General features: G+C 51.8%; 1 protein-coding gene across 8 annotated transcripts; it reads left to right on the top strand.

Annotated features, from left to right (window-relative positions):
* The first annotated feature begins 3,989 nt into the window (after window positions 1-3,989).
* SPINDOC (spindlin interactor and repressor of chromatin binding) lies at window positions 3,990-21,387 on the top strand. Of its 8 annotated transcripts, XM_055298322.2 has the most exons (9): window positions 3,991-4,366; window positions 8,341-8,670; window positions 8,752-8,901; window positions 9,063-9,188; window positions 9,327-9,527; window positions 13,265-13,322; window positions 13,457-13,572; window positions 13,672-13,785; window positions 20,599-20,685. In XM_055298322.2, exons 1-8 carry the CDS (start codon window positions 4,240-4,242, stop codon window positions 13,734-13,736), a joined length of 1,173 nt encoding a protein of 390 aa, XP_055154297.1. In that variant the 5' UTR covers window positions 3,991-4,239; the 3' UTR covers window positions 13,737-13,785; window positions 20,599-20,685. The 8 variants fall into 8 exon arrangements, with proteins under 8 accessions (XP_055154125.1, XP_055154297.1, XP_055154471.1 ...); XM_055298150.2 differs by lacking the exons at window positions 13,457-13,572; window positions 13,672-13,785 and having other exon boundaries at window positions 3,990-4,366; window positions 20,637-21,387; XM_055298496.2 differs by lacking the exons at window positions 13,457-13,572; window positions 13,672-13,785 and having other exon boundaries at window positions 3,994-4,366; window positions 20,599-21,387.
* The last annotated feature ends 4,088 nt before the right edge of the window (window positions 21,388-25,475 follow it).

Genomic DNA, 25,475 nt, shown 5'->3' on the forward strand with positions numbered 1-25,475 from the left:
CACCTGTAACCAAAATTAGGTTTAATTTGCTGCAGTGAAGGAGAATACATCCCAGGGAAACCTTCAGGGCACCCTCTGGAAAATCCTTAAATTTGGCCTCGTTCCCATAGTTCTATGGAGGAATTAGGGAAATGGAACTGGTTCAGGATTGAATGCTGTCAAGAAACAGGGGCAGTTCAGAAACTGGGTATCTTTTTTTTTTTTTTTGGAGATGGAGTCTCGCTCTATCACCCAGGCTGGATTGCAGTGGCGCAATCTCAACTCACTACAACCTCCGTCTCCTGGGTTCAAGTGATCAGCCTGCCTTGGCCTCTCAAAGTGCTGAGATTACAGGTGTAAGCCACCACGCTCAGCCTGGACTAGAGTAATTTTTGCTAAAGAGAAGTAGCAATTGCTCCAAAAAAGGTGAAGTCAGGCCGGGCACAGTAGCGCACACCTGTCATTCCAGCACTTTGGGAGGCTGAGGCAGGTGGATTGCTTGAGTCCAGCCTGGACATGGTGAAACTCTATCTCTAAAAAAAAAAAAAAAATTTTTTTTTTTTTTAAAAAGGCAAAGTCGGCCGGGAGCAGTGGCTCACGCCTATAATCCCAGCACTTTGGGAGGCCGAGACGAGCAGATCACCTGAGGTCGGGAGTTTGAGACCAGCCTGACCAACATAGAGAAACCCCATCTCTACTAAAAATACAAAATTAGCCAGGCGTGATGGCATATGCCTGTAATCCCAGCTACTCGGGAGGCTGAGGCAGGAGAATCTTGAACCTGGGAGGCAGAGGTTGTAGTGAGCTGAGATCACGCCATAGCATTCCAGCCTAGGCAACAAGAACAAAACTCCGTTTAAAAAAAAAAAAAAAAAGGCCGGGAGCAGTGGCTCGCGCCTGTAATCCCAGCACTTTGGGAGGCCGAGGCGGGAGGATCACAAGGTCAGGAGTTCAAGACCAGCCTGGACAAGATGGTGAAACCCCGACTCTACTAAAAATACAAAAATTAGCCAAGTGTGGTGGCAGGCGCCTGTAATCCCAGCTGCTTGGGAGGCTGAGGCAGAGAATTGCTTGAGCCCGGGAGGTGGAGGTTGCAGTGAGCTGAGATTGCACCACTGTGCTCCAGGCTGGGCGACAGAGTGAGACTCCACCTCAAAAAAAAAAAAAAAAAAAAAAAGGCGAAGTCACTTTGTGGTCATGAAGTGGCTTCATCTATGTCTCATTCTAAACATAGCTTACCTTCTGCTGGTAACGGCACAATCTGAATGCCAGAAAAGCCATCTTTCACTTTCTTGATAGTCCTAAACCTCAGTCCTAAACTTCACATTGATGTTGATTATAGAAAGCATCGCCATTTGAGGGATATTAAAATGTGGGGGAAGCTGGGCGCGGTGGCTCATGCCTGTAATCCCAGCACTTTGGGAGTCCGAGGCGGGTGGATCACGAGGTCAGGAGATGGAGACCATCCTGGCTAACACGGTGAAACCCCGTCTCTATTGAAAATACAAAAAATTAGCCAGGCTTGGTGGCAGGTGCCTGTAGTCCCAGCTACTCGGGAGGCTGAGGCAGGAGAATGGCGTGAACCTGGGAGGCGGAGCTTGCAGTGAGCCAAGATTGCGCCACTGCACTCCAGCCTGGGAGACACAGCCAGGCTCCATCTCAAAAATAAAAAATAAAAAATAAATAAAATGTGGGGGAAATATTCACTCTAGGTTGGATGAAATAAGATTCTTGCTGTATTACCTTGGGCAAGTAATCTTACCCTTTAAGCTTCAACTTCCTGCTCTAAGCTGAGAATAATATGACCCAAAAGAAATAATGTCTACTAATTGGGTGGTACAATACTGGTTGTATCACTCAAGGTTCAACCAGGAAAATAGGAAGCACTTTTTTTTTTAGACAGTCTAGCTCTGTCGCCCAGGCTGGAGTCAAGTGCAGCAGCACGATCTTGGCTCACTGCAACCTGCGCTTCCTGGGCTCAAGCGATCTTCCTGACTCAGCCTCCTAAGTAGCTGGGATTACAGGCACACACCACCATGCCGGGCTAATTTCTTTTTTCTTTTTTCTTTTTTTTTTATGGTAGAGACAGGGTTTCACCATGGTGGCCAGGCTGGTCTCGAACTCCTGACCTCAAGTGATCCACCTGCCTCGGCCTCCCAAACTGCTGGGATTACAGTTGTAAGCCACTGCGCCCCGCCAGGAGGTAACCACTTTAAGTAGTGAAAACAGACAGAATGTAATGCAAGGTTTTGGTGACACGATTAACAGGAGTTAACAGAGAGGTCTGGAAAGCCCAGCAGGGGACAGAGAGAGGCAGTACAGAGATTAGCAAAAGCAAGAAGCTGCCCACAACTCCTAACCTGCAGGGACAAAAAGAGGAGGTGGACTGAATAGAGCCCGCGGCATGGATCACCCTACAGATGTTGGGACCACAGCTACCTATCCATGAGCGGGAGCCACAGAGAGGCCTCATCTGCTGCTGGAGATGTCACCTGAGCCTGGGCAAGAGAGAAAAAGAGAAGAAATAACCTGGCTTTTTCTTTCCTCCTGCCTTCTCTTCTCCTGCCACTGCCTCCCATTGGCTAAAACGAAGCCTGAAGCCAGATGCTCTGGGAGCCTGAGAAACTGCCCCCTACAAGACTCAGCCCACTGCAACACAGAGCAGAGCAGAGGGGCACGGAAGGGATCTGTAGCAAATGGTAGAGAATGACCATTCAGTAGAAATAGTTAAACAGGCTTGGTAATACCTTTGCTGTAAAACCTTTAAAATATCAGATACACTTGCGCATAACAAAATAATTCCTTTAAAAATAGACTGCAAGGCTGGGCGCGGTGGCTCATGCCTGTAATCCCACATTGGGAGGCCGAGGCAGGCGGATGATGAGGTCAAGAGATCAAGACCATCCTGGCCAACATGGTGAAACCCCGTCTCTACTAAAAATACAAAAATTAGCCGGGCATGGTGGCACGCGCCTGTAGTCCCAGCTACCCGGGAGGCTGAGGCAGGAGAATCGCTTGAACCTGGGAAGCGGAGGCTGTGGTGAGCCGAGATGGCGCCACTGCACTCTGTCTCAAAAAAATAAAAAATAAAAAAATTGACTGCAATCCATATAGACTAGTTCACACCTCTTCTCCACCCCCATCCTACTACGCGATTCTGAATACTACTGTGTCTAGTCTGCTATAACGACATTTAAAGATGGATTTTCAGTGTCAGACATTTTGCATTTTCTGAGCTGAAATCTCATGAGGGTTGCTATAGAAGAGGGAGATGCACATTCCATGTCACAGAAGTAAAAGCTCACCCAGAGTGTGGTTATAGGGCAGCAATGTCATGGCAACTGGACTCTGGTTTGGGGGCTCTCAAGGGATTGCTGTGTGTCCTTGGAGAGGGTCACAAAATCTCTGGACTCACGTGTAAAAAATGGAAATCATACCCATCAGGGTGGTTTACGTCCGTTCACAGTCCACTCCGCTCCTCTTCTTTGCCTTCCAAGAAGGGTCCAAAATGGTTTTTGAAAGAAACGATGAGCCGGACTAAGAAAACAGATAATGTGCCCACGGCCACAGAGCTGGCAGATGAGAAGGAATTCGGTCTCTGCGTTTCCACACCAAGGCCCTTTCCACTCACCCACCGCTTCTCTTCCTGCCCGGGGCATCTGCTGGCGGAGGAAGGCTTGTCCACGGAAAGGCAAAAGCGACTCCCGATCAAAATCCGGGGGCACCTGGTAGCGCTCTCCACGCCAGCAGAAACGCCCAACTGACTTCTTAACGGAGGGAAACCCCGGGCTCGGCCCGCCGACTGAGGCGCCCGCGTTGAGGGTTTTGGGGGCCCCTCTGCCTCTGCGCACCGGGCGGCCCCGGGTCCCCTCGGCCCTTCCCGCCGCCTCCCGGGTCCAGGGATTCTAACGGGGCCGCGTGCCCGGGGCGGGGCCACGCGCGATTGGCCGCGCGGCATCGGGGGCGGGTCCGCCGCTGGCCGGCCGGGCGGGCGCCGACAATGAGCCTCCATAAAAGGGAGCGGCGGGGGGCAGGGGCCCCGGATTGAGCCCTCCCCGCCCGGGCTCCCGACGCGCCGAGGTCTCGGGGAGGCCCGGACGCGCCGGTCGCAGGCCCGGCGGGCGGGCGGCGGGGAGGTGGCTGCGCAGGGCGGGCGGCGGGCCCGGCGCGTTCCGGCCAGGAGGCGGGAGGTGGTTGCCGGCTGCGCGCCGAAGCCTGCGCGCCAGTCCTCCGGCCAGCGCTATCGCCCACGGCCGCACCATGGCCCTAAAGGCCGAGGGCGCCGCACTCGACTGCTTCGAGGTGACGCTCAAATGCGAGGAAGGGGAGGACGAGGAGGAGGCCATGGTGGTGGCCGTAATTCCGCGGCCAGAGCCGATGCTCAGAGGTGAGGATGGAGGGGATCCCACTTCCGCGTCACGGTGCGGGGCCCGGGCCGGGGCCGTCCCTCCCCAGTCGGGGTCCGGGACCCGGGCACCTTCTCACCCCCTTCAGCCTGGGGCCCAGGTTTCTCTCTCGGATATGGGTCCAGGACGCGCTCTTGCACCTCCCCCACCATGGTTTAGAAGCTCAGGCCTCCTCGATTTCCCCCTCCCTCCCTCTTTCCCCCGCCCAGGGTCTGGAGACTTCGATCCACGCCCCGCACGCTCCGGATCTTCCGGTGCCCAAGCGCCCCCTCTCCCGGGCCCAGCACCGGAGGCCGGATCCCCAGAGGCGCTGAGGTGGTTGCGGCCGCCGTCTCACAGCCTCGGAGGCGGAGGCAAGCACAACGGCCGGGCTGTGTTCTAGTCCGAGGGGCGGCGAAGCCTCTAGGCCGGAGACTGCAGGCGGGCGCCGCTGCCGACCTCCAGGAGAATTTTAAGGGCTCTCCGAGCATAACGCTTTCCTGCCCACCACCCCGCTTCATCCCCATTCCCAGGCCTTCCACTTGCAGGAGCCACAGGTGTCAGGTTCTGGAGAGAAGGGATGAATGGGACTGCATACAACAGCTAGTTTGGAAAAGCAGTGCAGTGCTAGAATGAGATTAGCTTTGGGAGTGGATGGGAGGAACAATCTCAGAACACTCGCTGTCCCCTCCCGCTTCACCGATTTCTAGTCCTCAGGAGCTTGCAAACCATAAGAAAACAAAGAGCCATCTTTGTGGGAGAGTTAATATGCATGAAAATGCAAATATCTTTCCATTCTCCCACCCCGCTTTTCTTAAGCGGGATAGTACCCAGAAGAGGTTGAGAGCAGCAAGGCCATTCATTGAACTTCAGCCGAACAGAATGATATCTGTCTGCATTGCCTGTCATCCTTTTTGGAACTGGAAGGGTTATAAAATTCATGAAGGAAATAAAGGTCACCTCCCTTCTTGGAGCATTTAGTCCAAAAGACAGGTTGTTTTCCTACTTCTGCTAATATTTGTTGAGTGTGCATTGGGCATTGTCAGAGGCTGTCTCAGTTAATCCTCTCAACCCTGCAAGGGTGGCCTTATCCCCACTGTTAGGGCGAGAATAGACAGGTGAATTCATTCAACCAATATTCACTGGACATCTACTTTAGGCTGTTTAGGCTAGTGTTTTTAGGCTGGGAAGTAGTAGCAGTAAACAGAGCAACCAAAACCCTGTTTTTGAAGAACATATATATACCAATGGCTAAAGACAGAGAAATAGGTTCATGTATAGTATGTTAGGTGGCAGTAAATGGTTCAGAGATCACTAAAGCAGGAAAAGGAGAAAGAGGGGGAATGGGTATTTAATTGGATATATCGAGTGGTTCAGAAAGGGTTTTCTAATAAGGTGAATTTTGAGCACAGACCCGAAGGAATTGAGGATGCCAACCTTGCAGATATCTGCAGGAAGAGCACTTCAAGCCGAATAGCAAGTGCAAAGGTCCGGCAGCACAAACTTCTGCAAAGATTTCGGTGGAGAGAGGAAGATCGAATTCAAGGTTTTTGACCTGAGCAACTGGAGAAACAGCCTTCTCATTTTCCGAGATGGGGAAGGCTGCAGTGCTCGTGGGACACTGGGAGTGAAAGCTTGAATATGATTAAGTTTGAGATGCCTATTTATGACATATTCAGGTGGAGAGGTCAACTAAGCAGTCAGATACGTGTGCCTGGATTTCTTGGGAGTATCTGGCTAGTGGCGTAAACGGAAATTGCCAGCAGGCAGACAGTGGGATGAGAAGGAAGTAGAGAAGTGTCTAAGGACTGAGTCCTGGGAAACTCCAGTGATGGCAGGTTGGAGACCGAGTCAGTCCCTCATCACACATTACTAAATGCCACTACATGCCAGGAGATACAGATGCAAAACATCAGAAATCTGTGTGGTCATGGATTTTTTTTTTTTTTTTTTTTTTTTTTGAGACGGAGTTTTGCTCTTTTTGCCCAAGCTGCAGTGCAATGGCACGATCTCGGCTCACTGCAACCTTTGCCTCCCGGGTTCAAGTGATTCTCCTGCCTCAGCTTCCAGAATAACTGGGATTACAGGCATGTGCCACCACGTCCAGCTAATTTTGTATTTTCAGTAGAGATGGGGTTTCTCCATGTTGGTGGGGCTGGTCTCGAACTCTCAACCTCAGGTGATCCACCCGCCTTGGCCTCCCAAAGTGCTGGGATTCAGGCATAAGCCACCATGCCTGGCCGTGGTCATGGATTCAATGGTGTGGTAAGGGGACAGGCAGTGAACATCCCAAAAACAAGTGCCAGGTGGTGACGTGTGCTGTGTTGGAGATGAAGCATAAGGGGAATGGGGTGCTCTGGTGAGGGGAGATGGTTCTTCAGCAACAAGCCAGAGGAAGGGAGGGAATATTGAGAAGAGATGAGGAAGAACCAGCACACGTAACTGAGAAAGAGTGCCAGGGAAGCAAAAGAAGAACCAACAGAAGGTCATGCCCTAGACGCAAGTGATGAAAATCAAGATGGAAGAGGTGATCGGCAGAGGACGAAGTTGAGAAACTGACTGCAGAGTTTAGCACTGCTGACTTGGATGAGAGCTGTTTTGGAAGACTAGTAGGGAAGAAAGCTGATTGCAACTGAGAGGTCAGGTTTTCTGCCCATGGTCGCATGAGAGATAGGTACAAGACATATCTCGTATCTCTTTCAGACACCACCTCTTGTATCCATGCAAGCCGAGGCTCCTATTTCTCATACCACCTCTTCCATGCAGCCCCCAGGTATTAGGGCCTCCTGTGTTTTAATTATGTCCCATCCTCTCTGGAAGGTAGGAGGGAGATGCAGCCGTGAAGGATCATGGGCACTTCGTAAAAGCACTGAGCTTCCAGGCTGATGCAGGTCTAAGGCTGCCTTCTTTGCTGAACTGGAAAGGGCTGATGCCCTGTGAAAGCTTATGGTCTGTATGTGTACACAAAGAGCAGGTATCAGGCAGCAGTAGGAGTGGGACCGTGGCTGTAAATGCTCTGTGAGCACTGAGAAGAGAGGCGAGTTCTGAGGGGATGGGGTGGCCTTTAGAACGGGCACGGTGGCTCATGCCTGTAATCCCAGCACTTTGGGAGGCTGAAACAGGAGGATCGCTTGAGCCTAGGAGTTCATAACCAGCCTGGGCAACATAGCAAGACCCCATCTCTTAAAATTTTTTTTTGTTAGCTGGGTGTGATAGCATGCATCTGTCTGTAGCCCTAGCTACTCAGGTGGCTGAGGCTGGAGGGGTCCTTTGAGTCCAGGAGTTCAAGGCAGCAGTAAGCTATGATAACGCCACTGTACTCCAGCCTGGGTGACAAAATGAGACCCCCATCTCTTAAAATAAAAAAAATTATTAGCCAGGTGTGGTGGCGCTCACCTGTAGTCCCAGGTGCTTGGCAGGCTGAAGCAGGAGGATCGCTTGAACCCAGGAGGTCAAGGCTGCAATGAGCTGAGATTGCGCCATTGCACTCCAGCCTGGGTGACAAAGTGAGACTCTGTCTCAAAATAAATAAATAAAATTTAAAAATTAAAAGAATTTACCTTCCTCACCCTCCAGAAAGTGTAGAAGTCAGATTTGGATGAAATCTATTGTCAGGGATTGGGGTTCTGGAAAGCTTCACAGGGATGATGTTGCCCAGCCCAATCAGGGTGGTCTGGACAGATGTGCAAAGGCTGGAGACCTGCAAGAATGCAGCCTGTTGGGAAAGTATGTGTAGTCCTAAGGTCCAAGACTAGATCAAGAGGAAGTATAGACGCGAGAGTCATGGGATCCCGGGCACGTCGGCTGTGTTGAGTGTGGCGTGTGCCTCATGGGCTCCAGGGGAAGGAAGAAGGACACTTTTGACAGAAATGCTCTCCTCCCCCATCCCACTCAAACCACTGAGTCTGGAGACGTGCTAAGTGTTGTCGGCTGTGGGCACCTTTAGTGATAACACCCTCCCCCTCTCCCCTCACAGTAACCCAACAGGAGAAGACCCCACCGCCTAGACCCAGCCCGCTAGAGGCGGGCAGTGATGGCTGCGAGGAGCCCAAGCAGCAGGTGTCTTGGGAGCAGGAGTTCCTGGTGGGCAGCAGCCCAGGAGGCAGCGGGCGGGCACTGTGCATGGTGTGTGGCGCTGAGATCCGGGCACCCTCAGCCGACACGGCTCGCTCGCACATCTTGGAGCAGCACCCTCACACCTTGGACCTGAGCCCTTCTGAGAAGAGCAACATCCTGGAGGCCTGGAGTGAAGGGGTGGCCCTCTTGCAAGATGTGAGAGCTGAGCAGCCATCCCCACCCAACTCAGGTAGTTGGTCCTGGGGCGGGCGAAGGGAGAAGTCAGACTTGTTGGGGCACTAGAAGCTCATTGTGCTCTTGCTCCCTACAGACTCAGGCCAGGATGCCCATCCAGATCCAGACTCCAACCCAGACCCTGCCAGAATGCCAGCCGAAATTGTCGTTCTTCTTGACTCTGAGGATAACCCATCCCTCCCTAAAAGGAGCCGGCCCAGGGGACTCCGCCCCCTCGAGCTTCCTGGTTAGTCAGCAGAAAAGCCAGTGAGCCCCGGTGGAGGTGGGGGTTTGGGGACAGGGTGAAATACAGGCCCTGTGTTCTGGGCAGGTATCTTCAGGAGCCCTGGGGTGGCAGGGTTCGGGGATGGCCTCTTAAAAAGGGTATGAGGTCTTTTCTTTTTGCAGCTGTCCCTGTCACAGAGCCAGGAAATAAGAAGCCCCGTGGTCAGAGATGGAAGGAGCCCCCAGGGGAAGAGCCAGTCAGAAAGAAAAGAGGGAGACCTATGACCAAAAACCTGGACCCTGACCCAGGTGAGGGGGAGGCGTGGGCTCTGGCTACAGTGCTCTGAGGAAATCCGCGTCAGTGAGGATGCAGCAGGGCCCGGGCGCAGGGCGCCTGCAGCCCCTGAGGCTTTTTCACTCACAGTTCCATCCCATCCTCCCTTCCAGAGCCCCCATCGCCAGACTCGCCCACGGAGACTTTCGCAGCACCAGCCGAGGTCCGACACTTCACTGATGGCAGCTTCCCCGCCGGCTTCGTCTTGCAGCTCTTCTCCCACACCCAGCTCAGGGGCCCAGACAGCAAGGACTCATCCAAAGACAGGGAAGCAGTGGAAGGAGGCCTTCCCCGGGCAGAAAGCCCCTCTCCAGGTGAGCCCTCCTGAGAGGGAAGCACAGTGGGGACCTCGCAGGCAGCGCTCCTGGGCTGGGCTTCGGAGAGGCTGCTCTGTGGCAGAGCCCAGGGTAGGGGTGGGTGGTGCTTAGGTTTCCTGGGACACGGGGCCAGGGCAGGGGGATCTGAATGATGAGGAAGGCTGGCCTGAAAGCTGAGCTTTCCTTTTTTTGTTTGTTTGTTTTTTGAGACAGAATCTTGCTCTGTTGCCCAGACTGGCAGGTAGTAGCACAAGCCCGGCTCACTACAACCTCTGCCTCCCAGGTTCAAGCAATTCTCCTGCCTCACCCTCCCTAGTAGCTGGGATTACAGGCGTGCACCACCACACCTGGCTAATTTTTGTATTTTTGGTAGAGACAGGGTTGCGCCATGTTGGCCAGGCTGGTCTCAAACTCTTGACCTCAGGTAATCCACCTGCCTTGGCCTCCCAAAGTGCACCACGCCTGGCCTATTTTTTTTTATCTTTTGAGACAAGAGTCTTGCTGTCTCACTCAAAGGAGTGCAGTGGTGTGATCTCGGTTCAATGCAACCTCCACTTCCCAGGTTCAAGCGATTCTCCTGCCTCACCCTCCTGAGTAGCCGGGATTACAGGTGCGCGCCACCATGCCCAGCTAATTTTTGTATTTTTAGTAGAGACAGGGTTTCGCCATGTTGGCCAGTCTGGTCTCGAACTCCTGACCTCAGGTGATCCACCTGCCTCAGCCTCCCAAACTGCTAGGATTACAGGCATGAGCCACGGCACCTGACCAGATGGGCTTTTCTTAGTGTTTCCTTGTTTCCTGGAATTGGTCATTGGGTCGGGGTAGGCCAGTGTTTCCCAGAAGCCTGATACTGATTTCCACACATGCAGTTTGTTCTAGCTAGAGCCTGAGGGGTGCCCACCTTACCCTGGTGGAGCTGAGGCCCAGATGGGGCCACTCAGCAATTCAGTTAGGTGTCCAGAGAATAGACGAGATGAGCAGTGGACAGACACCTCCAGGGGACACCAGCTCAGTAAATTGCCTCATAACAGCAGTAAGTGCTTGTGTTGTTTGGTGTCCTACTGAGTTTAAGAAGCTTACATACAAGGCAAGTCGCGGTGGCTCATGCCTGTAATCCCAGCACTTTGGCAGGCTGAGGCGGGCAGATCACCTGAGGTCGGGAGTTTGAGACCAACCTGGCCAACATGGCAAAACCTCATCTCTACTAAAAATATAAAAATTAGCCAGGTGTGGTGGCAGGCGCCTGTAATCCCAGCTACTTGGGAGGCTGAGGCAGGAGAATCACTTGAACCTGGGAGGTGGAAGTTGCAGTGAGCCAAGATCGCGCCACTGCACTCCAGCCTGGGCAACAGAGTGAAACTCTATGTCTCCAAAAAAAAAAAAGAAGAAGCTTACATACAGTTTATTTGGCCCTTACAAAAATAACTTGTATAGAAGGGCACATGTCCATTCCTTTTTCCAAAAGGGAAAACCATTTCTCAAAGAAATGGTTCCTTCTTCCCCATGGTCCTTATGTCAGTTTCCTATTTGCTGCTGTAACAAACCACACAAACGTAATGGCTTAAAACAACACACATGGCTTGTGCCTGTAGTCCCAGCCACTTGGGAGGCTGAGACAGGAGGATTGTTTCAGCCCAGGAGTTCAAGGCTGCAACGAGCTATGATCACACCACTGCACTCCAGCCTGGACGACAGAATGAGACCCTCTCTAAAAACAAAACAAAACACAGATTTATTATTTTACAGTTCTGGAGGTCAGAGGTCCAAAATGGGTCTCACTGAGCTAAAATCAAGGTGTTGGCAGGGCTGTGTTCCTTCCAATGGAAGCTCTAGGGGAAAATCTATTTTCTTGACTTGACCAGCTCCTAGAGGCTGCCTGCATTTCTTGGCTTGTGGCCTCCTTCCATCTTCAAAGCCAGCAGTGGCTAGTAGAGTCTTTCTCAGATACTGCCCTGGGTTCCGGCTCATCTGCCTCTTCCCCATTCAAGGACCCTCATGATTATATTGGGCTACTCAGTCCAGGATAATCTCTTTTTGAGTCTGCTGATGAGCAACCTTAATTTCATCTGTAACCTTCATTCCCCTTTGCCATGTAACAAAACATTCACAGGTTCCAGGGATTAGGGTGAGAGGCATCATTCTGCCAACCACACATGACCCAGCAGACAGAATTAGGATGAGACTGGAATGTAGTCCAGCAGGGCAGAGACCGAGCCTCGTCCTCTGTTCACCTCTCCATGCCAAGCATAGTTTACAGGCGCTCAGGAAATGCTTCTTGAAGAAGTGAATGGGTCAGGAGTGCATGTCTCCTTGTACCAACTTGTCTGAAATGTGTGTTTGGAACTAGAGCCATAGAATGATGGCCAACGAGGTGGCTGGAGGCTCTCTTGAGAACAGGGCTCTTTTTTTTTTTTTTTTTTTTTTTTGGAGACAGAGTCTCGCTCTGTCCCCTAGGCTGGAGTGCAGTGGCACGATCTCGGCTCACTGCAACCTCTGCCTCCTGGGTTCACGCCATTCTCCTGCCTCAGCCTCTCCGAGTAGCTGGGACTACAGGCGCCTGCCACCACGCCCGGCTAATTTTTTGTATTTTTTTTTAGTAGAGACGGGGTTTCACCATGGTCTCGATCTCCTGACCTCGTGATCCGCCCGCCTCGGCCTCCCAAAGTGCTGGGATTATAAGCGTGAGCCACCGCGCCCGGCCTGAGAACAGGGCTCTTAAAAAGCAGGTGTGCTTTTGTTTTTGTTTTCTGAGACAGAGTCCCTGCCCAGGCTGGAGTACAGTGGCGCCATCATAGCTCACTGCAGCCTCAAACTCCCAGGCTCAAGCAGTCCTCCTGCCACAGCTTCCTGAGTAGCTGGGACCACAGGTGTGCATCTCCACACCAGATTAATTCTTAAATTTTTTGTAGAGACAGGTTTTCGCTGTGTTGCCCAAGCTAGTCTCCAACTCCTGGGTGCAAGCAGTCCTCCCACCTGGGCCTCCCAAAGTTCTGGGATGACAGGTGTGCATAAAGAAAAAAGCCTTGGCTAGGCACAGTGGCTCACAGACCTGTCATTCCCAGCACTTTGAGATGCCAAAGTGGGAAGATTGCCTGAGGCTAGGCGTTCGAGACCAACCTGAGCAACATAAGGAGACTCCATCTCTAGAAGAATTTTTAAAATTAATTGGGCATGTTGGTGTGCACCTCTAGTCCCTACTAAGACTAGGGGCTAAGGCAAGAGGATCACTTGAGCCCAGGAATTTGAGGTTGCAGTAAATTCTGATTGTACTCCAATCAGATTGTACTACTGTACTCCAGCCTGGGCAACAGAGCTAGACTGTCTCAAAAAAAAAAAACAAAGAAAAAAGCCAGCGTATTATGTACTCCTTTAGTCACACTCCACTCACCCCTCACAAGGTTTTTCACTGCCATAACATTCTTAATTTGGTTTGTATCCTTCAGCGAGAGCTCTCTGTGTGTTTGTGTGTGTGTGTAGTTGCTTTTGTTTATTTGCCTAAATATGGGCCCCCCGTTTTGTGATCTCAAGGCAGGCCTCACCCTTTCACGTAGATCACAGTTTTAACTGTCTCAAGTTTCAGCTTGAGTCACATTCCAGTCCTGGCTCCCTGAGACCGTGTGTGCTGCTTGGACTTGAGCGTGTCCCGAGTCTCCTGGTTCTCTCCGGTGGATCCCTGCTCTAAATGGCTGACCTCTTCCACTGTCTAATGGGTCTTCTGGTTTCATTCTCGAAAGGGAGCCTTCATTTCGAGTCCTGGGGTACCCTGTGCGCAAACTCCACCTTTCTGGAGTGGTGAGTAGATGAGAAGAGAATCCCTGAGATTTTAGGTTTCTTTGGGGTGAGTGGGCAAAGTCTGAGAGGAAGGGGCTTCAGCAGGCTGCTTGAGTGATCTGAGAGGGGCGGAGGTGACTGTAGGGTGTTGTCAGCAGTGGCAGCCTTCATGGAGGTTGGAGATGCCTGGGAAACCACAGAAGATACCTCAGTGGTACACAAGTGTTCCTGGAGCCTGTGCCCGAGGGAAGCGCCCTGGGAGATGGCATGAGTGAGACAGCCCTTGTCCCCCAAAACTCTGTGTCCAGGTATATAGGCTGGAGGCAGTAAATCTTTAAAAACCAGGGGCCCCCATGGCGGTTCTTTGCAGAGCAGAGGCTCTGGACCTGTGGTTTCAGATGGTCTCACGAACCCAAAGCTTGGATAGATTTCTAAGAAACCTGTGAAGCTTCGACCAGAATGGCTCTACTTTCTGTGTTCTTATGTACGTATTGAAGTTCTCTGAAGACTTTATTTAAATAAAGATCCTGCCACTTTAAAAAAAATTAGAGGTGTAAAAATTGTGGATTTAGCAGTTGGAAAAGGCCACCTATGGTCAGGTTAGCTGAGCTGATGAATGTGAATGTGAGGTACTCCGGGAAGACTCTAGAACCTTCTGAGGACCTTGCTGGAGGAGGATGGGGAGAGTGTGCAGGCCAGGAGAGGAGGTGGGCCACAATGACCCACTGACAAGTAATGGAAAGAGGAGCCTCTCTGTCTTGCTGGTGTTTTTCTTCCTTTTTTTTTTTTTTTTTTTTGGAGACGGAGTCTTGCTCTGTCGCCCAGGCTGGATGCAGTGGCGTGATCTCGGCTCACTGCAAGCTCTGCCTCCCAGGTTCATGCCATTCTCCTGCCTCAGCCTCCCAAGGAGCTGGGACTACAGGCATCCACCACCACACCTGGCTAATTTTTTGTATTTTTAGTAGAGACGGGGTTTCACCGTGTTAGCCAGGATGGTCTCGATCTCCTGACCTCGTGATCTGCCCACCTCAACCTCCCAAAGTGCAGGGATTACAGGCATGAGCCACCGCACCTGGCCTGTGTTTTTCTTTTTTTTTTTTTGGAGATGGAGTTTTGCTCTTGTCGCCCAGGCTGGAGTGCAGTGGCGCGATCTTGGCTCACTGAAACCTCCGCCTCCCTAGTTGAAGCGATTCCCCTGCCTCAGCCTCCTGAGTAGCTGGGATTACAGGCGTGCGCCACCATGCCTGGCTAATTTTTTTGTATTATTAGTAGAGATCGCGTCTCACCCTATTGGCCAGGCTAGTCTCAAACTCCTGACCTCAGGTGATCCGCCCACCTCGGCCTCCCAAAGTGCTGGGATTACAGGCATGAGCCACCATGCACGGCCCTCGCTGGTGTTAGTTTAAGTAGAACCTAGGGATCTGGCTTAGGATACCTTGGCAAGAACTTGTGTTTGCAGGCCAGACAAAGGAGGAAGCGGAGTGAGAGAGTGAGCATGTGTGTGCATAAGTGTGAGTGTGAGCTTCACAAGGGTGTTTTTTGTTTGTTTGTTTGTCACCCAGGCTGGAGTGCAATGGTGCAATCTTGCCTCACTGCAACCTCTGCCTCCCAGGTTCAAGTGATTATCCTGCCTCAGCCTCCCAAGTAGCTGGGATTACAAGCGCCTGCCACCACACCCGGCTAATTTTTATATTTTTAGTAGAGATGGGGTTTCACCATGTTGGCCAGGCTGGTCTTGAACTCCTGACCTCAAGTGATCCGCCCACCTCCGCCTCCCAAAGTGCTGGGATTACAGGCATGAACCGCCACGCCTGGCAGGGGTGTTTATTTTTGTTCACTATTGTATCTTTTTTTTTTTTTTTTTGAGGCAAAATTTCACTCTTGTTGCCCAGGCTGGAGTGCAGTGGCGCGATGTCGGCTCACCGCAACCTCTGCCTCCCAGGTTCAAGCGATTCTCCTGCCTCACCCTCCCTAGTAGCTGGGATTACAAGCATGTGCCACTATGCCTGGCTAATTTTGTATTTTTTTTTTTTTTAGTGGAGACAGGGTTTCTCCATGTTGGTCAGGCTGGTCTCAAACTCCCGACCTCAGGTGATCTGCCCACCTCGGCCTCCCAAAGTGCTGGGATTACAGGCGTGAGCCACCGCGCCAGGTCTCACTGTTGTATCTTTACCATCTAGAACAGTGCCTGGCACAAAGAGAGCCCCTGGTAAAAAAAATTCATGGAAAAGATGAGTGAATGATTGATAGCTGCCTTTTCTTGCCATTCTGGTGGTGACATTTCTGGGAAAGAGGGGCATTTCTGGGGCAGGGGTGCAGAAGGGCTCAGTTTGTCCCAGAGACTGCTAAATCCTCCCAGCTCACTTTTTTTTTTTTATGGCCCTGGGATTCTGATCTCTACCAGATCTCAGGCCTCGCTCTCCCAACCTCCGCACCTATCCTTACCTCTGCTCTCCTTGCTGCCAAGAATAACTGGCACTAGCCGGGCACGGTGGCTCAAGCCTGTAATCCCAGCACTTTGGGAGGCCGAGGTGGGCAGATCATGAGGTCAGGAGATTGAGACCATCCTGGCTAACACGGTGAAACCCCGTCTCTACTAAAAACACAAAAAAATTAGCCGGGCGTGTTGGCGGGCGCCTGTAGTCCCAGCTACTCGGGAGGCTGAGGCAGGAGAATGGCGTGAACCCAGGCGGCGGAGCTTGCAGTGAGCCGAGATCGCGCCACTGCACTCCAGCCTGGGGGACAGAGAAAGACTCCGTCTCAAAAAAAAAAAAAAAAAAAAAAGAATAACTGGCACTTAATTCTCTTGGGTTGGGAAGTCCCTACCTATTGAGCCCTTACTATGTACTGAACTCTTTTTTTTTTGAGTTGGGATTTCTCTGTCGCCCAGGCTGGAGTGCAGTGGTGTAATCTCCACTCACTGCAACCTCCGCCTCCCAGACTCAAGTGATCCTCCCACCTCAGCCTCCTGAGTAGCTGGGATTACAGCCGTGCACCACCACACCTGGATACTTTTTGTATTTGTTTTGTAGAGACTGGGGTTTCGCCATGTTGCCCAGGCTGGTCTCCTGAGCTCAGGGGATCTGCCTGCCTTGGCCTCCCAAGGTGCTGGGATTATAGGCATGCATCACTGCGACTGGCCTGAACTCTTAATGTTACCTCATTAAATCCATACAAACATCCTCTAAAGTATCATGATTTCCATTTTACAGAACAGAAAACTGAGCCATGGAGAGGTTAGGTACCTCCCTCAGGGCCACTCACCTAGTAGGTGGCAGCTTGTTGTCTTTCTTTTTTTTGTTTGTTTGTTTTCAAGCAATCGCTTGAAATCCAGCCTCCTGAGTAGCTGGACTACAGGCCCCCACCACCACACCCAGTTAATTTTTGTATTTTTAGTAGAGATGAGGTTTCACCATGTTGGCCAGGCTGGTCTTGAACTTCTGACCTCAAATGATCTGCCCACCTCGGCCTCCCAAAGTGCTGGGATTACAGGCGTGAGCCACTACGCCTGGCAGCCTGATGTATATCCACTCCACCCACTCAGACACCTTGCCTGTAAGCAGTGTCCCCTGCCCCCAACCCCCCTCCCTCCGGCACCCAGGCTGAATTCCCTGCCTTCTCTCCAGCTTATGTAACTGAACTGCTCCTAGCAAAGGCTGGCCCCTGTCCTCATCACTAAAGCCTATCCTACCTCCCCCTTGTCACAATGCCCCTGGGTCTTCCCCATCAGCCTACACAAAGCTGTTATTTCTTCCTTCTTAGCCCCTCGTCCCCCTAGCCACTGTCTTCATTTGTCCCTATACCTTTTCAGTAAAGCTGGACTGTGTTTTCTGTAGCAGCTGCTTCCCATCTCTCTCTGGAATCTGCTTCAAACTTTCATCCTCAGCACTCCACACTAAAATTGCTCATTTGGCAAGGTCGCCGTTGACTTCCATAAAATTCAGTAGTCTGTTCTTGGTCCTTCTCTTTTTTTTTTTTTTTCCCGAGTTGGAGTCTAGCTCTGTTGCCCAAAATGGAGTGCAGTGGCATGATCTCAGCTCACTGCAGCCCCTGCCTCCCAGGTTCACGTGATTCTCCTGCCTCAGCCTCCCAAGTAGCTGGGATTACAGACGCCTGCCACTATGCCCAGCTAATTTTTGTATTTTTAGTAGAGATGGGGTTTCACTGTGTTGGCCAGGCTGGTCTCGAACACCTGACCTCGTGATCCGCCTGCCTCGGCCTCCCAAAGTGCTGGGATTACAGCAGGTGTGAGCCACCGTGCCTGGCAGTCCTTCTTTTTTTTTTTTTTTTTTTTTTTTTTTTTGGAGATGGAGTTTCACTCTTGTTGCCCAGGCTGGAGTGCAGTGGCGTGATCTCGGCTCACTGCAACCTCCACTTCCCAGGTTCAAGCGATTATCCTGCCTCAGCCTCCCGAATAGCTGGGATTACAGGCGTGCACCACCTCACCCAGCTAATTTTGTATTTTTAGTAGAGACAGGGTTTCATCATGTTGGTCAGGCTAGTCTCAAACTCCTGAATTCAAGTGATCTGCCCGCCTTGGCCTTCCAAAGTGCTGGGATTACAGGCATGAGCCACTGCACCTGGCTGGTCCTTTGCTTTCTGATCTGATGGTTACAGTGGGCCGATCACTCACTCCTTCCTGGAGACAGCTTTCTTCCCTTGGCTTTTCCGGCAGCTGCTCGCCTGGTGTTCCTCTTCCCTCACTAACTGTTCCTTCTCAGTTTCTCTTGCCGCTCACTCTCAGCTCCCATTGTTGGAACACGTCATATCATTGTCTGCCTTTCCCTTTCTAGAATGTAAGGGCCTGCATGTTAGGGTGTTTGCATCCTGCACTGTAATATCCCCGGTAGCCAGAACAGTGCCTGGCACAGCGTAGGCCCAGCTTATGTGTTTGGTGAATGAGTAAGTGCTTAAGTATCCCCAGCCATGGGTCAGTGTCGGTACTCGCTCCCTGGGAGATCTCATGTAGGTTCACAGCTTTCAATGCCGTGTGTGCTCGTAACGCTCATCTTGGCCGCTCCTTCCTGGTTCCATCCTCTTTTCCAGTTGCCCAGGTGGTATCTCTACATGATTGTCTAAAAGATCTCAAACATCGTGCCACTGCACTCCAGCCTGGCGACACAGCGAGACTCCGTCTCAAAAAAGAAAAAAGTCTCAAACTCAGCACATTGAAACTGAACCCCCCAATCTCCCCAATGCACCCCACCCCCAGACTCCACAATTTTCCCTTTCCCAATGAACAGGCAGCCCCAGGCTTCAGTTTGCTGTGGCCACACCCACACAGTCATCCTCTTCTTTCTCCAGCCCAGCATCTGTCCAGCAGCCGATCCTCCAAAACAAGTTCAGCGCTCACACTGCTGTCACCACATCCACTGCCGCTACCCTAGTCAGGGCCAGCTCTCGCCTGGTTCCTGTAACAAACCTAAGCCAGGTCTCCTGGCTGCTGAGCTTTGCCCGCTATGCTCTGCTCTCCTGTAGCAGCCAGAGTGTCCCTGCTGAGAACACAAGTCAGATCCAGTCACTCCTCTACTCACGGCCTTTCTGTACTGCTGCTGTTGCACTCCAGATAAAAGCCAGAGCCTTCGTGGTGACCAGTGAGCTCCCCACAGGCTCCTTACCTCTCCCCCTACACCCCTCTCCCCACACAGGCACTGACCTTGCTGTTCCTGGGGAAGCCAGCGTGCTCCACCAGGGCGTCCATACTTGCTCCTCCCTCTGCTCAAAATGCTGTTCCCTCACCTGTCCGCCTCGCTGGCTCCTCGCTCCCTCTGTGTCTCTGGTCCCCTGTCAGCTCTCTGCTGTCCTATCTCCTTTGCCTGGTGTACTTTGCTACTTTGCGTCTGTCCATATATAACATACTGCATTTTTTATTTGTTTATCCTATTTATTGGCTCTGATAACTAGAATGTGAAGTCCCAGAAGGCCACTTAGGGAGCTCCATTCACCGCTGTACCCCAGCAATCCGAACGGCATTGGGCGTATAGTGCTCAATAAATTATTGTCAAATTAATGAACAAATGAGATTCAGTGTTCCTTCAGGGAGCCTATAGTTTATCAGGGAGACAAACTAGCTTCTGGGAACACAGAATAGAATTTGGTAGGTGATAAAAATTCGGTGGCAGCCACTAAGTCATTTTAAATTCCAGCACATTGCACAGCAAAATTGTACCTGTTTTCTCTGCCACATTTTAAATAATCATGTCTCTAAAAACGGTAGAAAAGGAACACACACAAATGAATCCTTCCCAATATAGACAGTGGAGTAGTTGAAATCACCATTTTCTGTTTTTGCCTTTCAATGTAACGTAACTTTTTTTTTTTTTTTTTTTTTTTTTGAGACAGTCTCGCTCTGTCTCCCAGGCTGGAGTGCAGTGGCATGATCTTGGCTCACTGCAACCTCCACCTCCCAGGTTCATGCGATTCTCCCGCCTCAGCCTCCTGAGTAGCTGGGATTAGAGGGGTGCACCACTATGCCTGCCTAATTTCTTTGTATTTTAGTAAAGGGTTTCTCCATGTTAGCCAGGCTGGTCTCAAACTCCTGACCTCAAGTGATCTGCTCACCTTGGCCTCCCAAAGTGCTGGGATTACCGGCATGAGCCACCATGCCCAGCCCTAATGTAACGTAACTTTTGCACACGTCCCTGTTGTGTGCTCGTTTTTTATGGCTGCACACAGCCATGGCAGTCCTCTTTCCTCTGCCTCGAGGCCCAGCTTTGCCCATTATGAGTGCCTTTTCCATACTGCTAAGGTGGACGCCTGGTCTTGGTGATGTAGGTGTTGACACTCGGGAGATAAAGAGCCTGGTGGAAGTTCGCCAGGGGTCTTTTCTCTCCCCAGTGTAGTCTCTCATGAGCTCCTTGGTGGGCACAGCTATCCCTTAGACTGCTTCTGGGTGTTCCCACCCCATCACCTCTGCCCCACTCAGGCAGAACCCGTTAGGCTAGGATGCCCAGTAAGTTTGAGATAAAATGGAGTTGCAGGTAGGAGTTGCAGGAAGAGGCACGCAGCACCGGGCGTCCTTGTGCCAAAATACATACAGGAGGAATGCGGCCTGGCTTCATCTGGCTTGTCCCTAGGGAGGCTATGAGCCTCATTTTCTAGCTGGCGGCAGTCCTCCTCGATCACCCAGGAGTGGAGCTCCCTGCCGTCCTTGGGCTTCCCCTCATGCCAGGCACTGGGCTGTGGACATAATGAAAGCCCTGGAAATGTGGGTACAGTTTGCAGAGCTTCCAGGGAGCATCCTCGTGGTGGGGTGCCTGGGGGGCTCTGACTGCTCTCTGCTCTCATCCCTGCCCAGCTCCCCCTCCGGGGCTCCGCGGGACACTGGATCTCCAGGTTATCCGCGTGCGGATGGAGGAGCCCCCAGCAGTCAGCCTCCTGCAAGACTGGTCCAGGCATCCCCAGGGCACCAAGCGTGTGGGAGCAGGTGACACCTCAGACTGGCCGACAGTTCTGTCAGAATCCAGCACTACTGTGGCGGGGAAGCCGGAGAAAGGGAATGGGGTGTAAATTCTTGCTTTCCTGGGGAGGGAGGGAGGGAGGAGGCAGCGTCCCCCAGTGGCTTATAACTCGGACCTGCCTGGCTCACCCACCTGGTCGAGAGAGTAGAAACAGGTGCCAGGGCAGGAGGGGGCGGGGGCAGCATCCACTGTTATTTTAGGGCACTGGAAAGTGTCTGTTCCTGGACAGGCCTGAGGTCGGCGAGGGTGGCCGAGGCTGTTGTGCAGTAGGGCACTGGGCCTGTGGAGAACACCTACCCCAGTCCTTCGCTGACCCCCACCTCTCTTTGTCCCTCATGACCTCCTTCCACCCTTCCCCTGCTCCCCACCATTCTCCCTTGGCACAGTGCCTTACACAAGAGTGGTCATAAGGGGGTTTGAACTGAGTCCCACTACCTCGGGGGACACCTCCCCTCCCCACTTGTTCAGGCTTCTAAACCAGGAGGCCTCCATTACCTCTTCCTGTCCCACCCCTGCAGAGGCCTGAAGCTGGGCCTGGGCACCCCATTCACTCCTGTTCTCATTTACATCTGTTTTCCTGTTGTATATATCACCTTTGTTGACAATAAATTATTTTTTTTTATTAAGAGTTCCGTCTGGGCCATCATTGGGGAAAAGGGTTTGCTAGCAGGATACCTGGCCACGTAGAGCAACCTTGAGGGGCAGGAGGGTTGGAAGATGGTCCTCGGGGAAGCCAGGGAGCCACCTCTCCCGAAGGTGGGACAGCACCAGGGCAGGCCTCTGTGGAGCCCAGGAACGAGGGCTGACTTATGCTATCAGTCACCTGTGGCCGTCTCACCCCCTCCCTTCCTCTCTGCTCTGGAAATGGGGTCAGAAACAGTTTTCTTTAACATTGTACCTTCTGGCTCACCTGGTAGGCCTCTGCCCAAAAGAGGTCACTGTAGAAGCCCAGGGCTGCTCACAACCAGGGAGCTGGGAATTAGCCTGAGCTTGCTTGCTTGCTTTTTCTTTTCCTCTTCTTTTTTTTTTTTGAGACAGAGTTTCATTCTTGTTGCCCAGGCTGGAGTGCAGTGGCGCGATCTCAGCTCACTGCAACCTCCACCTCCTGGGTTCAAATGATACTCCTGCCTCAGCCTCCCTAGTAGCTGGGATTACAGGCATCCACCACCATGCCCATGCCCCAGCTAATTTTTTGTATTTTTAGTAGAGGCAGAGTTTCACTATGTTGGCCAGGCTGGCCTCGAACTCCTGACCTCAGGCGATCCACCCGCCTCAGCCTCCCAAAGTGCTGGGATTACAGGCATGAGCCACCACGCCCAGCTTATCCTGAGCTTTCTAAAGTGAAATGGCAGTAGCCAGCTTGCAGGTGGAAAGATGCCTCTCCTCCCTTTCCGTGAGATGGTGAGGGGCACAGGGGTCCTAAACTCAGCCCTGCCTTCTCCAGCCCTACAGACCTGCACCCTCAGCTGTCCAACTTCATCCCACTCAACCCTTGGCTTAATTAAACCCAAACGCTTGCTGATTTCCCCTATTCCCTGGACCATGAGGAGGCCACTTTGGGTTTCTTCACCGGATTCCTTACCTTCCTAAACTAAACCAACGGGCCAGATCTGTGCGTGGTTTTCCCTTTGGTGAGATGGAGCACACAGGCAGCCCCCTCTCAAACCCCAGCTGCACTGTCCTGTTTAGAGCCTATGGCAGGTGTGGCAAGCAGGACTGTATACCTCTGCACCAGCTGACAAATGTGCACATAGGAGAAGTGGGGGCACAGGTAGGACTCGGAGGGTAGCTATTCCTGTAGGACACTGACACCACCACGTTTTGTTTTGTTTTTTTTATTTGGAGTTGCTCTGTTGCCCATGCTGGAGTGCAGTGGTGCAATCTTGGCTCACTGCAACCTCTGCTTCCCAGGTTCAAGAATCAAGCGATTCTTCTGCCTCAGCCTCCCGAGTACCTGGAATTACAGGCGTGTGCCACCATGCCTGGCTAATTTTTGTATTTTTTGGTAGAGATGGGGTTTCATCATGTTGGCCAGGCTGGTCTCAAACTCCTGACCTCAGGTGATCTGCCCACCTCTACCTGGCAAAGTGCTAGGATTACAGGCATGAGCCACTGTGCCCGGCCAACACTGCCAGATTTTGAGACTAACCAGGCATCTCGGGCAGGCAGGGTCTGGGCCTAGGCAGCGTGTGCTGCGTGCTTATCTGATGGGGTGTCACCATGTGCCAAGCCAGGTATGAGGGATCTCACGACTTGGTGGGCTCCTGGGACATGGTCTCTTCTCCCCATCTGACAAGCTCAGGAGGAGCCTAAAAATATACAGGATCTTTGTCTAGGGGACATTAAAAGACAGTGAGGTGTGGTGGACAGAAGGCAGTGGCCAAGGCTTCAGGATGCCTTGTATCTAGTGTGGCTCCGCCACTACATGAGGCAGGCAGGCCGGCCACAGAACTCCCATGTCTCAAACACCATTATCCGCAGATTGGCAAAACTTGTATCCTACCTGATAGGAAGGAATAAATAATGCTAAAAATCTGGTTCTGCAAGCACAAATACTGCAAATGGTTTTCTCTTATCCTTTCAATCCTGTGACTTGTGTTTACATTTATGCCAATGTGCTTTTAAAACAACATGACTGTGTTGCTGGGTGTTTACACTTGAGAAAACGTATGTAAAACTTTGTTGTAAAATTGTGAAGCTAAATGCACCTTTGCTGTTCTATGATTAATGGCTTGGCCTTCTAGACTGTGAGCTCCTGGGCAGGGACCAGGTTGTATTGACTTTGTTTTCCAAGTGTCCTGCCTGGGGCCTGGCACATAGTAGGTGCTCAATAAATGTTTCTCGAGTGCCCTCTGAGTGTGTATTCCTGTGTGACATTTTTCTAGTGCATGCTGGTCCCTGGAGTGTGGTTCTCAGCACAGGGTGGTTGCTACAGTGACTGTGGGTAGTAACTTCATCCCCACATTTTGGCCAATAGGGGTCTCCCCAGCCTCAGCCAGGGCCCTGGGGACTATGTGAATGTGTGTGGCCAGCAGCTGTGTGTGGCACCTCTGGGCTTCCAGGAAAGAGTTGGAGAAAGTGGGGCTGAGGATGTGACTCCAGCCCAGGCTGGAAGGACCTTACTGATGGATTGCCCAGGGCTTTCCTACTCCACACTGGCTTGGAGTCCCTGACCCTGGTCCTGCATCCTGGTGCAACACCGGAGAAACTCTGCACAAATGTTGGTGACTCTCAGGGCTGGTGGTGGCACCTTCATCCATGTAGTGCTGAGGCCCAACCATGAGTTTGGTTGAAGAAGTTGGGGAAGTGCCGCTGCCCCTGACGGCTGAGCCACACACCCGTTTCCTGACTTCCCAGACCTCCTTGGCTCTCTGAAGCCAGCCACCTCCTGCCCTCCCAGCTGCCGTCCTTGGGATCCAGGTGTGGGAGATCTTTTTGGATACCTAACAAGGAAAAACTTTCTACATTCCCAGTACTTCTGACACCAATGTTAGTGGGGAGGGGGGCGCCCACACCAATTCTCCGACTCTGCAGACACCAGCCAGCTGTGCTAAAATTCAGTTCTGACACTCACTACCCGGAGTTAGCACAGACCCCACAGGTGAAGGGCTCAGTCCCAGCAGACTGCCCCTGCTTTAGATACCAGTTCTAGGTCCCAGCTTGTCACCTGTACTTCTGACCAGCCCAAATTTAGAAGTTCCTACAACCCCCTCCTCAGGTTTGATAATTTGCTGTAATGGCTCACAAAAATCAGGAAAACAGGCTGGGCACAGTGACTCACGCCTGTAATCCCAGCACTGTGGGAGGCTGAGGCAGTGGATCACCTGAGATCAGGAGTTCGAGACCAGCCTGGCCAACATGGCAAAACCCCATCTCTACTGAAAATACAACAATTAGCTGGACGTGGTTGCGGGTGCCTGTAATCTCAGCTACTCCAGAAGCTGAGGCAGGAGAATCACTTGAACTCAGGAGGTGGAAGTTGCAGTGAGCAGAGATCAAGCCACTGTCTTCCAGCCTGGGTGACAGAATGAGACCTTGTCTCAAAAAAAAAAAAAAAAAAAATTAGGGAAATATTTACTTACTTTTACTTGTTTATAAAGGAAGTTACATAGGATATAGACAAACAGGTGATGAGGTACTGAGGGCGAGGTTCAGAAGGGTTCCAAGCACAGGAGCTTCTGTCCTAGTGGAGTTGGAGTGAGACATCCTCCTGGCATGTGGGTGGGGTGCTGTCACTGACCTGGAACCTCCCAAACCCCATTATTTAGGGTTTTTATGGAGGCTTCATTAGGCATGATTGATTAAATCATTGGCCACTGGTGATTGGCTCAATCTCCAGCCCCTCTTCCCTCCCCAAGGTCTGGGGTAGGGATGAAAGTTGCAATCCCCTAATCACGTGGTTGGTTCCTCTGGCCACCAGCCCCATCCTCCAAGAGTCATCTCATTAGTGTGAACTCAGGTGTGGTGAAAAGAGATACATTATGAATAACAAAAGATGCTCCTCTCTCCCCATCACTCAGGAAACTCCAAGAGTTTTAGTTCTGGGCCAGAAATCCGGATGAAGACCAGATATATATGTATGTCTTTTTATTTTCTTTTTGAGTCTGAATCTTGCTCTGTTGCCCACGCTAGAGTGCAATGGTGTGATCTTTGGCTCACTGCAACCTCCACCTCCCGGGTTCCAGTGATTCTCCTGCTTCAGCCTCCTGAGTAG

The sequence above is a fragment of the Symphalangus syndactylus genome, chromosome 1 (genome assembly GCF_028878055.3).
Source record: "Symphalangus syndactylus isolate Jambi chromosome 1, NHGRI_mSymSyn1-v2.1_pri, whole genome shotgun sequence".
In the NCBI taxonomy this organism is placed as follows: domain Eukaryota; kingdom Metazoa; phylum Chordata; class Mammalia; order Primates; family Hylobatidae; genus Symphalangus; species Symphalangus syndactylus.